We start from the raw sequence: 12,122 nt of genomic DNA on the forward strand, positions 1-12,122 counted from the left end.
CCTCAGCGGGCAGCGCGGAGCCGCCGCCGGCCGCGCAGCAGCAGCAGGAAGCGGGAGGAGCGCAGGCGCCAGCGGCCGGGCCGGGGCGGAGGAAGGGAAAGGAAGGGAAGGGAAGGGGCGGCCGCACGCAGGCGCCGGGTCGAGGCGCTTGTGTGGGTGCCCGGGGCGGTGCTGAGGGGCTGCGGGGGTTCCCTCAGCTCCCTGCCGGGCAGCGGTGGGGTTGAGAGGTGGTTGGGGAAGCAGGGCGCGGAGGGAGGCAGCCCGAGGCTGAAACAGGCGTGAGGCTTTCGTCTGAGAACGGGTCCTGCCTTCCAGGTGATCCGCAGAAAGAGCAGGGGCTGCAAGCGCTGCTCATAGTGCCCGGAGGAAAGCGGCTGAGCAGGGCATGCGTGCTAACCATGGGGGAAGATGAAGAGGAAGATTACATGTCTGACTTGTTTATTAAGTAAGTAGCCGTCATTTTTTTTTCCCTCTTAAATGATTGTAAGTGTAAAAAGAATCAAAAATGAGCTAATATTTGCAGGGGTTATTAATTCTTAGACAGGATGTGAGGCCAGGCTTGCCCATGGTGCGCCGGGTGAAAGAGGCTATTCAGAAGGAAGAAAAGCAAAAAGAAGCCAACGAGAGAAACAGACAGAAGAGCGTAAAAGAAGAAGAGAAAGAGCGGCGTGACTTGGTGTTGAAGAGTGCGTTGGGCAATGAGAACAAAGGCTTTGCTCTGCTGCAGAAGATGGGCTACAAGAGTGGCCAGGCCCTTGGCAAAAGTGGTAAGTTTGTCACTGTCTAGAGCTGCATGCTACTTTCAGGTGTACCTGTATATTTTATGGACTGCAGCTGCTGCTTCGCTTATAGACAGGGTCAATAAATGCCTCCCTAAGAGCCCTACCATTACTGTCACGTTGTGACAGGAAAGAAAAAAGAAAAGAGTAAATTTCTAAAACAAAAATGACTGTTGAGAGATGTGAGGGAAGCAGCAGCACTTGCTGCTCGCTAAATGCATTTCAGTATGTGCATGTCTACAGGAATTGCGCTAAGAAGTTGTTTTGATAGTCTTGGAAAGCTCACTGCTCAAAATAAAGGTCAACCTCCTCTTTGAATTTATCGTTGTATTCTGGAAAAGAAACAGCACTTAGCATGAAGTCTTGACAGATAAAATAAAATCAGTGAATGAAAACATCAGTAGTTGTTATGCCAGTTCAGTGCATCTCCAGCAGAGGATCAGCAACTGAAGTGGCCCAGAGAGATTCCCGTTATTGTTCATCAAGTTGCGGAACTCTTAAATAAAAATGCCACAGAAGAGTGTAGCAAATCAATCTTCATCACAGGTGCTGTACCTATCAAATCAACATCATTTTCTTTCCGTTGGGTAGTGTTCTGAAAAAAGCACACAGCAATTCAGCAGACAAGGAAAAAAAGAAAGGAGGTTGCAGCTCAGCTGGGTCATTTGTAGTGCACTAAATGCATATCAATAGGAGGTTTTTCAATTTCCAGAAAACAGAATTGCAAGAAAATTTACATATTTAATGGCAAAATCAGCTTGCCTATTTGAATATACCACACAAACCATAGTTTGAGAAAGACCTGTTTTTTTAAATCGGCCTATTTTTCCTTTTCACAGGAGAAGGCATTGTTGAACCTATTCCTCTGAACATAAAAACAGGTTTGTGATGCTTCCTAATCTACTTAGTTAGGTATCAGAGCTTCTCAGCTGCTTACATGCATGTTTTAAACTTATATAGGCAGAAGCGGGCTTGGTCATGAGGAATTCAAAAAGCGAAAAGCTGAAGAAAAACTAGAAAACTATAGACAAAAACTCCATATGAAAAAACAAGCAAATGAACAAGCTGCAGATCAATTCAGGTAAAATTATGTAAATGATATTCCAAGCAGTGTCTACAAGGCTGTTCTTTTTATGCGTTAGGTTTGGCTATTCTGTTAGTGCGTTACTAATTCTGCATGTTCTTTGACTGGGAGGTATGAGTTGAAACATACAGTAATTGCTTCTCAATTCTAAAGCAAGAGCCGGTGAACACTGTACTGCTAAAAGTATAAATGAACATTTATAAAAATAAATGATTCAGCAATGTAAACAGTACATACACTAATTCTCAAAAAACTTGCAATTTTTTAAGTCAAAGAACCATGTCATCTTTTTCAATATAAAGGTCATGGATAATCCAGAGCAGCGTTGCTACAGTGGTTTTGGGTTGCAACAAATTAAAACTCAGGGTAAACTTTGGGGGTTTTAATATATTTTTTTTCTCCGTGTTTGCTTGTTTATACGTGGAGAAGGAGAGACTAGGGAAGATTAAAATCTTCTCTGCAAATGTTTCATGAACCATTTTTTCATGTATTATGGAAACCTGGTGGAAAAACAGTATGCAAAGTGTAATTATCACCAAAAGCTCTGTCTTGAAGATGTAACACAAAGGTTTATTTCCAAATAAAAAAAATACGCATTGCTCCTCCAAAAACGATGTCAGAAGGGACTTCTTCAACATTGTTCTGGTTAGCATGGTCTTCTCTGGTATGCATTCGGCAGTCTGAGGGATTGGTATGGCTTAAATCTTAGCAGATTTTCTATTTTAGAAAAGCTGTTGACTGTAATGCATCTCACTGTTTGTCTTTCTGCTTATTTTACCTATCTACTTTTTCTTAACAGAGTAAGGTTCAAAAACAAACAAGAAGAACGTAAGATGGAAGGAGACCTTCGAAAAAGCCAGAGGGCCTGCCAGCAATTAGATATGCAAAAAGTAAGACCTATTTCTTTGGGTTGGAAGGAAAGTTAAAGTATAGAGATACAGACTACAAAGTAATAATTAATAAATTAAAGATAATTTCCATTTAAATCCTTCATTATTTAAGGATATTGATGTTCCCAAGGAGACTTGGTATTGGCTAGAACCTGAAGAGGAAGACAAGAAGGATGAAGAAGACAAGGATGATGAATGCACAAGCTCAGACTTAAGTGTAAGCTTCACAACTAAATGCATGGCTCGATTCACAATGAAATTTAATGTTCCCTTAAAGTATATATTCATCATTTTCAAAGCTGTAGTAAATGATCTCTTTGCCACCTTAAAGCTGTGATTTTTAAAACAATTACATGATAAAATACAAAACATTAAAACTGATTTATTGCTTATCTCTTTTGAAGCTGATCTTTGGAGAAAGTAGTCAAAATGAAATTTTAAACATCGTGTCTTAGCCACCATGTGCAAGATCACATATTGAATCAATGTAAAATTATTTGCTTTTAATATTTAATTTTGGATGCCTCATCTCATGTTGTAGGCTGAACTTCAGAATCACTAAGTAATTTCTGAAAATGCTTCATGGGTGACCTTGAACTGGACACCAGAAATTAATGTTTTCTGAGAACTAGATTACACCACTGTTGTTAGCTTAACATACTTGATTTGCAGAGATGAAGTGTGAAAAATTCTATCAAAAAATATCATACACTTGATACAAGGTAGCTAGGTAATACTTCAGCTGTATCTTCAGTGCAGGTTTCATAGCTGGAAAGAACAGTGAGCAAACAACAGCCATTAACTTTCCAGAGATCGTGGATTCCTTTGCTGTAGGCACAAAAATTTGGGTAACTTCACGCCTTACTGAGTTACAGTAGCTTTTCTATAGAAAAAGGTTAAACAATCTGTTTTAGCAAAACCAGCAGCTCAAACCATTTTACATCATGTAAGCCCCTACTCATTGCATCCTTGTACATACCTATAGGTATCAGAAAAGCTACAACTCCTGACTGCATATTTAAGAGAAGAACACTTTTATTGCATTTGGTGTGGAACGACCTATGAAGGTGAGAGTAAACCTGCCACATGTGTGTTTTACTTTGCTTATGCACCTAGGCTCGAGTAATGCAATATATAATCACTCTTAACCTGTTACATGCTTTCCTCAAGGACAGTGCTATACAAACTATGCCTATGCTTCTGTTCTTTCTTGTCAATTCCCCTTTTCTCAGGTCCAGAATCAAAGGCTATCAACTTTTTGATATTGGGTCTAACCTCATCTCATTAGACATCTTCCCTTTATGATAATGCAGGTGGTTGATATTAGGTAGCTTCAGCATTACCAGAGACACTTTCCTAAGAGAGCTCTCAACAGCCCACACGTGCCATCTGAATGGCTTTGTCTTCTGTTCTGCAACCTGGCTTATGAGAAGCTGTCATGATGTAGTCTGATAGCTGCGTGCATACCCCTCGTCCAGGGTACAAAGTTTTGTGGGAGAAACACTAATACCTTTGTCAGACTATATACTTTTTGTTTCTCTTACTAAAGTGTTTTAAATATACGTAACAAATTTCCCTGCCAAGGTGCTGTTTTGCAAAAAGCTTGGTGGATTTTCATTGTAAGCCAACTGTAAGGTGTTTACATGCACAGAAAGTGCACAGTGGCACTTATTTGAATTGGTATTAATATTCATTTTGTTTTGAGAAAACAAAATTCAGATATTAAAAGTAGTACCATTAAAAAAAAAAAAGGTTGCAGGTGTTTCTGGACCAACTGTAACACATCTAATTTCATTGCACAAGAGAGGGTAGAATTTGTGTTGTTATTTATGTTCAGTGTTTTAAAACACAGTTTAGAATTAATAACTTGCAAACCTTGAATTCTATTTAACCTGTTTTGTACGGTTTCTTCAAATAATTCTAGCAACTTTTTTTCCTCTTCTGCGCTGGAATTAATTGCTCACTTTTTCTCTGCTTATTCCGTAGATTCTGAAGATTTGTCTTCAAATTGCCCTGGAGACAGTGCTGCAGATCATGACTAAAGCCTTTCTAAAGAAAGGAGTTCTAGATAAGTATGTATAGTTGATATACTCTGACAATTTTTTTTAAAAGGTTCATTGCTGTACCAGATTTTATAACACTGTATGCAGAAGAATCGTAAAGTTGACAGGTTAAACTGCGCATTTTTGAAGCATTCTATGTTTTTTCTGCTTGTTGCACAATTTATTAGGAAATAAAACTGCATTATTGTGAATTACTGTAACTTGAAGGCAGGTAAGAATTCCACAGTCTTCAATTATGCTCTGATTTAAAAAGATCAAGTTTGAATAAGGGTATAAATATTGACTTGTTACTCTGTTATACAGGATGCTAAACAGGTGTGTGTGTGGGGGTCATCTTTATTGGATGACTACACATCAGAGTGTTTTTTCCTCACTATCTCAGAGCTCACGGAGGGGGGAGCTTTTGAAATGTTATAGTGGCATTATTAAATATTTATAAATGGTGCATATTCACCAGATCATGGGACATATTCATTTTAAAGATATATTTATAAATAATCTTAGTAGACGTTTTATCCTTAGTGAATGACAACTGCTCCTGTAAACGTCCTCTAACAGAAAGTTATTATTAAAGCATACAAGTACTGCAAAAAAAAAAAAATATATCAAAAATTACAGTGACAAGCTAAATAATACCTAACAGTAAGAAAGGAATCATCGAAGGGCTCAGGTTGGAAGGCACCTTAAAGGTCTTGTTCCAACCCCCATGCCATGGGCAGGGATGCCACCCACTAGATCAGGTTGCCCAGGGCCCCATTGAACCTGGCCTTGAGCACCTCCAGGGATGGGGCATCCACAACCTCTCTGGGCAACCTATGCCAGTGCCTCACCACCCTCTGAGTGAACAATTTCCTCCTAAACCTCTAATCTAAATCTCCCCCCTTTTAGTTTAAAACCATTCCCCTTTTTCCTTTTTTATCTGATTGAGGAAAAAAAGTTGCTCTCCAGCTTTTTTATAAGCCCCCTGTAAGTACCGAAAAGTTGCAATAAGGTCAGCGCAGAGTAATGGTGAGTAGTGGTGGTGCAAGTGCTCTGTGCAAGAACTGCAAAGGTTTCAGCTGAAACTTGTCACGTGTTAATTTTCATATTGTAAGGGTAAGTTTATGGGTGAAAGGGAAGTGGAACTAGTGGTATTCTTGTCTGTTAGGATATAATTTCTCCTAGACCTTGAGTACTGCAAAAAACGCATTAGTCCAAAACAATTGAATGCTTTATTTATGAACAATAACATTCATTATAAGGGAAAAAAAAAAATCAGTTCTTGGACATAAAATCAGACCGTTATTTAGCACCACTTACAGGGGATCAGCAATAGATTTCCATAAGAGTATAAAAATGACTATGTATTCTTTTATATTATTCTTTTTAACAAAACACCCACCTTTAACCTGTTTAACATTTTAGAAAAATCCTATTATACTTTATCTTTACTACACATCATCACGTCATACTTATTTTCCTGCTTAGAATCTCTGTGCATATGCCTTTATGGAGTTCCACAGGACTGAGCTGTATCTTTTCAAACAAATCAAAGATGAGAATCGGAAGGACTAATTTGCCCATCTTTTCTCCCCTGCACAATTCTTCCTATTCTATCACAGCTGTAATCTTTGAAGTATGTAACCAAATAGTAACAGGCAATCTGCTGTTACCTTTTGCAGAGCTGATGGTAAGTCCACCAGAGGTGTTCAAGACACCTGTTACCAGTTACACATGCCTCAGTACTACAATAAGCGATTAAAACCCAGCAGTGTGGGTGAGAGGATGTTTAAAGTGCTTTTGACAAAGTATTTAAAATGGTTACTACTGAGAAAACTCTGGAGACTTAAGAGTACCCCAGCTTTGCTTCAGAAAACAAAAAAAATGCCGAGGGTTTCAGAAGTTTAGGATAAATCTCTTTCAGCTAGATTTCCTAGAAGCTAGATGCTTAACACTTAAAACGTTTACATTCTCAAGGAAAACCCACTTTAAAAGAGTATTTAAATTTTAGCACACTAAAGGTGCTAGGTGTATCTGTGGATATAGTGAGAAGAAAATTCATTTTAAAGACCTGAAATTCAGTAAGGAATAAACCCTGCTGCTTTCTAGTATTCTTCCTACCAAAATCGATCTTTCCAATTCAGCACATTACCTCCTCTGGTCTAAAGGGGGCAGGAGGAGTCTAGTAATTAATATAAAGATCACTATGAAAAAACAGAAAGATTTGATTCATGTGCCACAAGACAGCGCTTCATCCACTTCAACTGATAACGAATTGAGCATGTGTTAAGAGCACACACATAGGGAGTTGCCACAGGCCAGTTATCACATCAACACAGTCTTATGGGAGACAAGGACTAGGTTCCTGTGCTTATTGTATAATATAGTTCAGCTCATACCTAACCTGTGTTTCCACGTAAAAATTGCAAGCAATTGTTTGCAGATGTTTGCTGTTCTGATCTGCAGCCAGTGGGAGTGAACGGTGATGCGACCATTTTGGCCAGCAAGCTCCTCAGTGGCAGGAAGGCTAAACACCATGGAAAAGACATGTCCTAAGTCTTACTCTTGCTTCTGATATATTTATGGAATGTCATAAGTTTGAATCAAACTGGATTTAAGCATCATCTGGAAGACTTTTAAAATGGCGTTTACTGCGTATGAGCTTTATGGGAGTTGTCTTTATCAACACTCTTCAAAAGCTCAAGTATTTCAGATGCACGGGGCCTTTTTGAGGCGTCCTTTGAAAGCATCCTTCTGATTATGGGTACCTGCAAAAATAAATTAAAATTGAGTTATTTTTTTAATGAGTAGATAAAGAAACTAACTGAAATAATGTATTCTAATACTATACCTGTGTTTTAAATCGCTCAGTGAAGTCCTCTGGAAATTTACTTTCTTTTACATCACGCCATACCTGAAATTCATATGAGATAAACAGTTTCAGTATGCTTTTATTCATTATATTTTGCATCTCATTTCACAACCCATATAATTTACAGAAGTAATTAGGAGAATAAAAATCTACAAAAAAGGTAAGGCTGTGAAAAGAAACTATAGAAGTTTGAAAAATTCTCATTTAGTTGAACTTTGTTTTGTTTTTATGGTCTTTTTTGTAAACTGTTGTCCCTTTTTCAAGCTTAAAAGCTTCACAAAATACAATGATGTGGTTGTTTCAGCAAACCTCTCTACTTAATAACCATTATCCTTCTGTCCTCAAATAATAATAATTAAAAAAGCAAACAACACACACTGTGAAAAGGCTTAATTTCTTGTTCTGACAACATGTGGATGTTATTTCTGAGCCAAGCAGGTGTGCTTCCCTTTTACCTTGTTCAGTGCTACAAAATTATTTCTATGTCACTGCAGAAAATGCTAGGTGGAGTTCAAAGCAACTAACAGTGAGGATTTCTAAATATATGCTTTCAGAAACTGCTTTTGAGTAACAACTGTTTTTTTCCCCATGATGATTTTCAATTGGTTTTGCCTTTTAAACTTTGAACACCGTGGGACTGTGGGTCTGTTTGCACAGTTGGCTGTGAGTGGGGGAAAGTCCTTTAGTCTTTAGAAATGCTACAAGGTAGATAATTGGAGCCAAGTCAAATCTGTGGGTCAAACACACTTTGATATGGTTTGCTCATACTGGCAAAGAGCCAAGCTAACAGTGTTCTAGAGATTCTGGGTCCAACCATATACATAGATCTTACAAAATAATGACTTCAGAAACAATACTCATCATCTACATCCCTGTCCTACGACTATATAGGTTTGAGCATAAAAGCTGTTATACTACCGCTGTGCAAAGAAAAAGACAAAAGACACATTAAAAGGTACCTTTTAAAGCAAAGTTTAAGTAACACTGGTATCTTTTTGAAGTAACATTTTTTCAATTAAAATAAAGCTATATATTCCAAATCACTTTCATTTTCATTTTGAAAAACTACAAAGGTTTCGACTTTTTGGAAACTTTATTCTTGTTCCATGCTGTAGTGAAGAAGAGCATGGCAGACACTAAACTCTCCCAATTCTTATTTTCTAAAATTAGAAAAATATTTCTTTCCGATACTCTGATCGATCAAATAAAAAGATCAGATATCTTTTTGGTAGATATTTTTTAGATTTTTGATTATTTTCCCTATAGAGGCATGTACATATCTAAGCTTAGTAAGGCTTTAATCTGTATATCAGTAGAACATCAGTAAAATAAACCCAGTGATGTTTCTTCAGTTTCTACATTTTAACTGAAGCGTGAAGGACTTATGAGCTTTACAGACATGAATCAAGGGGAAAATATGAATATAGACAGTACTCTAGATGTACAGATTCCTTCTGGCATGGAATCAGCCTAAGATGCCTGCAGTAAGGCAAAATAATGATACATGATATAATATGAGAGGGTGTTTTAATTTTTATTTAAAGATTACATACCATATTTTTCTCATGACGACTGGCCAATGCCGAAAGAATTTCAAACCAAATTAATCCCAGTGCATAAATATCTACTTCCTTTCCATATTTGTCAAAGAACTACAAAAATCACAACAAAAACAATGTAGGTGTCAAATACAACTGGACATGACTTCTTAAGGCAAAATTTGAAGTCAGTAGAAATTGTCACCTGAAAACTCCAGGACAGGCATTACTGGATCTTCATATTAATTTTTAACCCTTTCTGCTATGATCTTGTTAAATAGTGGCTGTGATGTCACATTAAAAACACTGAAATTACGACTTCTACAAAACTATATAGATAAGGCATGCCAATGTCTCTTTGTTACAAGTAATGAAACAGAGGGACTCAAATGCCACAGTTAACAGAGGTCCTAAATTCAAACTCAAATACATGGCTGGCAAACAGTTACAGAAGAGCATTTCTTACACCAGTGTCAGACCTTGTAGGTTAGGACAATTAAATAAAACCACCACACTTACAAACTGCTTTCTTCAGAATAAGGTTATCCTCATATACAGTCATATCAGGGAACATTAAGCAACTTGGTTTAATACCGCGATTAGGGTCAAACACAACCAATACTGAGTTTATACTGTGAAATGCATGCAAATAATGCAAATGCAAACAGAGACAGTAACATAGCAAGACAATTACCTGCTCTGGTGCCATGTATGATTTTGTTCCTCGGTTCTCAGTAAGAGTTTCATATGCCACAGAAGTCACAAGCCCAAAGTCACCTATTTTTATTTTATCGTCACGCGATATGAATATATTCTGAGGCTATATACATATATATAAAAAAAAATAAATTAGTAAATTACTGTATGACCAAGGTTTATCATCAAGTATAATCAGCCACAGAAGTGCTCCCCTTAAAATTTGGTAATTGTTCACAGAAATTATTAAGAAACAGATTGGGGGTGGGAAACAGAAGAAAGTTCAATTAACTTCACTTTGAAATAGCACACACCTCAATAACTAACCTCATTTTAACTAGTCATTACGACTATATCATGCTTTAATATTCTTCAAATACACTGTGTATATAACATTTAATATCCAAAAATGCTTTTTAGTCTTCAATCCTAGTCTTGGAATTTGATGAACTTGTGCAAAGCATTTAAGCTTACATGGAATTCCACTCAAAGTATAGTTTCTTCTAGTCACAGTAGGAGTATCTGTAACGAAGTTGACTGCAGAGCTGGGGCTCGCTACAGGCATCTCACAGTTTTCATTGAACTTAGCATTTTTAAATTTGACAAAGTCATCAGCAACTAAAATAAAATTGTGTATGTTTGGATGAAGCTTTCCAAGCCGTCTGTCGTTCCAAAGAATACATTTCTGAATGCTGTTAAAAACAAACAGCCTCATCGTGTCTAACTCAAAGAAGATCCAGTAGACTATAAGGCCAGGAGAGACTTAAGGTTTCACGGGAAGCGATCTTTGTGTCAAGAAAGCCCAGCACAGTTCTTCTGTTCGAGAACAACCAAGTCCGCACACATTTAATAACAGTAGTGCCCTATTTGAAGACTCCGCTCATGCCAGGTATAAACAGACATTCATCTCAGGATGAAGAGAGCTTGAACCTGTCCTGCAGCTGTGGTTCTGTGACACGGAGATCTCAAGTGGCCAAGCGCCTAACACAGATCAAAGTGGGGATAAAGAAGTTCCTAAATTAAAATGCAGGCAGACAAGTTAGCAGTAGGACTTGGAAGAAGATTACAGCTAGTTTACACAGATGAGAGACTGGGGCAGCAGATTCATAGGAACACGGAAAAGTAGGAGATTGAGCTGAGAATAGAAAGTGGGACTGAGGAGCAAGAAAATACAAAGCCTGAAGCATGGGAAGAGGTAAGAATTAACATGCAGGGAGAGAAAGCATTTATCATGCCACTTTTTCCCAGATACCTACGGTAAACAAAGGAATGTGTATTTGTGGTTTGGTCTTGTAGTGTAGCAATAAGCCTCACAGAAGAGCTCTAAGAGACACGAATGTGTCTGCCCATAGACTAGTTTCTAAGAGCAGGCAGCGAACACGATCTGGAGCCACACTGAATAAAAACTACAGAAGATTCCAACCTCTGGCTCAAACAGTCTATAAAATTCGGGTTACTGGAGGTCTTGAGAGAAGGGGAATATGCATCAAGGTCAGCATCACTGTATCATCTCTCAGCTCTAATACTCTCTAGGTATTTGGGCATAACCACTATATGAGGAGGACAACATCCTCAATCAACATTTAGCGTGACCCCACTACAGCCATCCTTAGATTTTAGGAAAGCCACCACACTAATGACTTGTTCACAAAGTAAGTTTTAAAACTATAAGCAACGTTGTAACTGGCATATAAACACTGAAGGCTTGTAACTTTGTCCTTTAAAAATATTTTATCTCAATATAAAATTTTATGGTCGTGCACTTGTGGAGACTTTAAAATTCTATTCAAAAAAGTAGCACGCAAATATTTGTATGCATACATGATACAAGAACAACTAGAATCATTATCAAATGCAATAGATTCTAGGATAAACTGTCCCCTTGCAATATAATAAGAGCAAACTTCCTAGACTCAACCTTTTGCCTTCTTTCTTTTAATTTATTTTATTTAATTTTTATTTATTACCAAGGAAGATCAGTATTCCTTTTCCCAATAGGCTGTCTTGTGACCCAGTAGCACATAACACACTGAAAATGCTTGTTAATTGATGACTGCTGATTGCTTTGGCCTTTTTTTGGTGGTGGGTATTTTTGTGGTTTTTGGGGGGGTTGGTTGTGGTGGTGTAGTTGTTGTTTTTTTGTTTGTTTTTTTTTGGGGGGGGGGTGTTTGTTTTGTTTTTTAACTAATGCACTCTGAGGTCCTTTAGTTCTCCTTCTGAT

At 37.8% G+C, this 12,122-nt stretch overlaps 3 protein-coding genes across 11 annotated transcripts in view; 1 reads left to right on the top strand and 2 right to left on the bottom strand.

Moving 5' to 3' along the window:
* The window catches only part of HEATR5B (HEAT repeat containing 5B), a 55,973-nt gene extending 55,846 nt beyond the window's left edge, over positions 1–127 (bottom strand). Inside the window, exon 1 of the mRNA XM_083831392.1 lies at positions 1–127. The gene's annotated coding sequence lies outside the window, so the exon portion shown is untranslated.
* The window catches only part of GPATCH11 (G-patch domain containing 11), a 21,202-nt gene continuing 9,167 nt past the window's right edge, over positions 88–12,122 (top strand). Inside the window, exons 1-9 of one of the 6 annotated variants that reach the window (XM_083831419.1) lie at positions 88–152; positions 316–445; positions 541–767; positions 1,619–1,660; positions 1,740–1,860; positions 2,663–2,753; positions 2,866–2,970; positions 3,739–3,820; positions 4,740–8,040. In XM_083831419.1, coding sequence (XP_083687545.1) covers positions 399–445; positions 541–767; positions 1,619–1,660; positions 1,740–1,860; positions 2,663–2,753; positions 2,866–2,970; positions 3,739–3,820; positions 4,740–4,795 — 771 coding nt within the window. In that variant the 5' untranslated portion in view covers positions 88–152; positions 316–398 and the 3' untranslated portion in view covers positions 4,796–8,040. The other 5 variants (XM_083831418.1, XM_083831415.1, XM_083831416.1 and 2 more) reach the window with 5 other exon arrangements.
* EIF2AK2 (eukaryotic translation initiation factor 2 alpha kinase 2) overlaps positions 6,002–12,122 on the bottom strand; it is a 24,557-nt gene continuing 18,436 nt past the window's right edge. For all 4 annotated transcript variants that reach the window (XM_083831395.1, XM_083831394.1, XM_083831396.1 and 1 more), the window contains 4 exons: positions 9,900–10,025; positions 9,221–9,319; positions 7,647–7,709; positions 6,002–7,563 (listed from right to left, as the gene is read on the bottom strand). In XM_083831395.1, coding sequence (XP_083687521.1) covers positions 7,444–7,563; positions 7,647–7,709; positions 9,221–9,319; positions 9,900–10,025 — 408 coding nt within the window. In that variant the 3' untranslated portion in view covers positions 6,002–7,443. The remainder of the gene's footprint in view (positions 7,564–7,646; positions 7,710–9,220; positions 9,320–9,899; positions 10,026–12,122) is intronic.

The sequence above is a fragment of the Anser anser genome, assembly GCF_964211835.1.
Source record: "Anser anser genome assembly, chromosome: 3".
Classification (NCBI taxonomy): Eukaryota; Metazoa; Chordata; class Aves; order Anseriformes; family Anatidae; genus Anser; species Anser anser.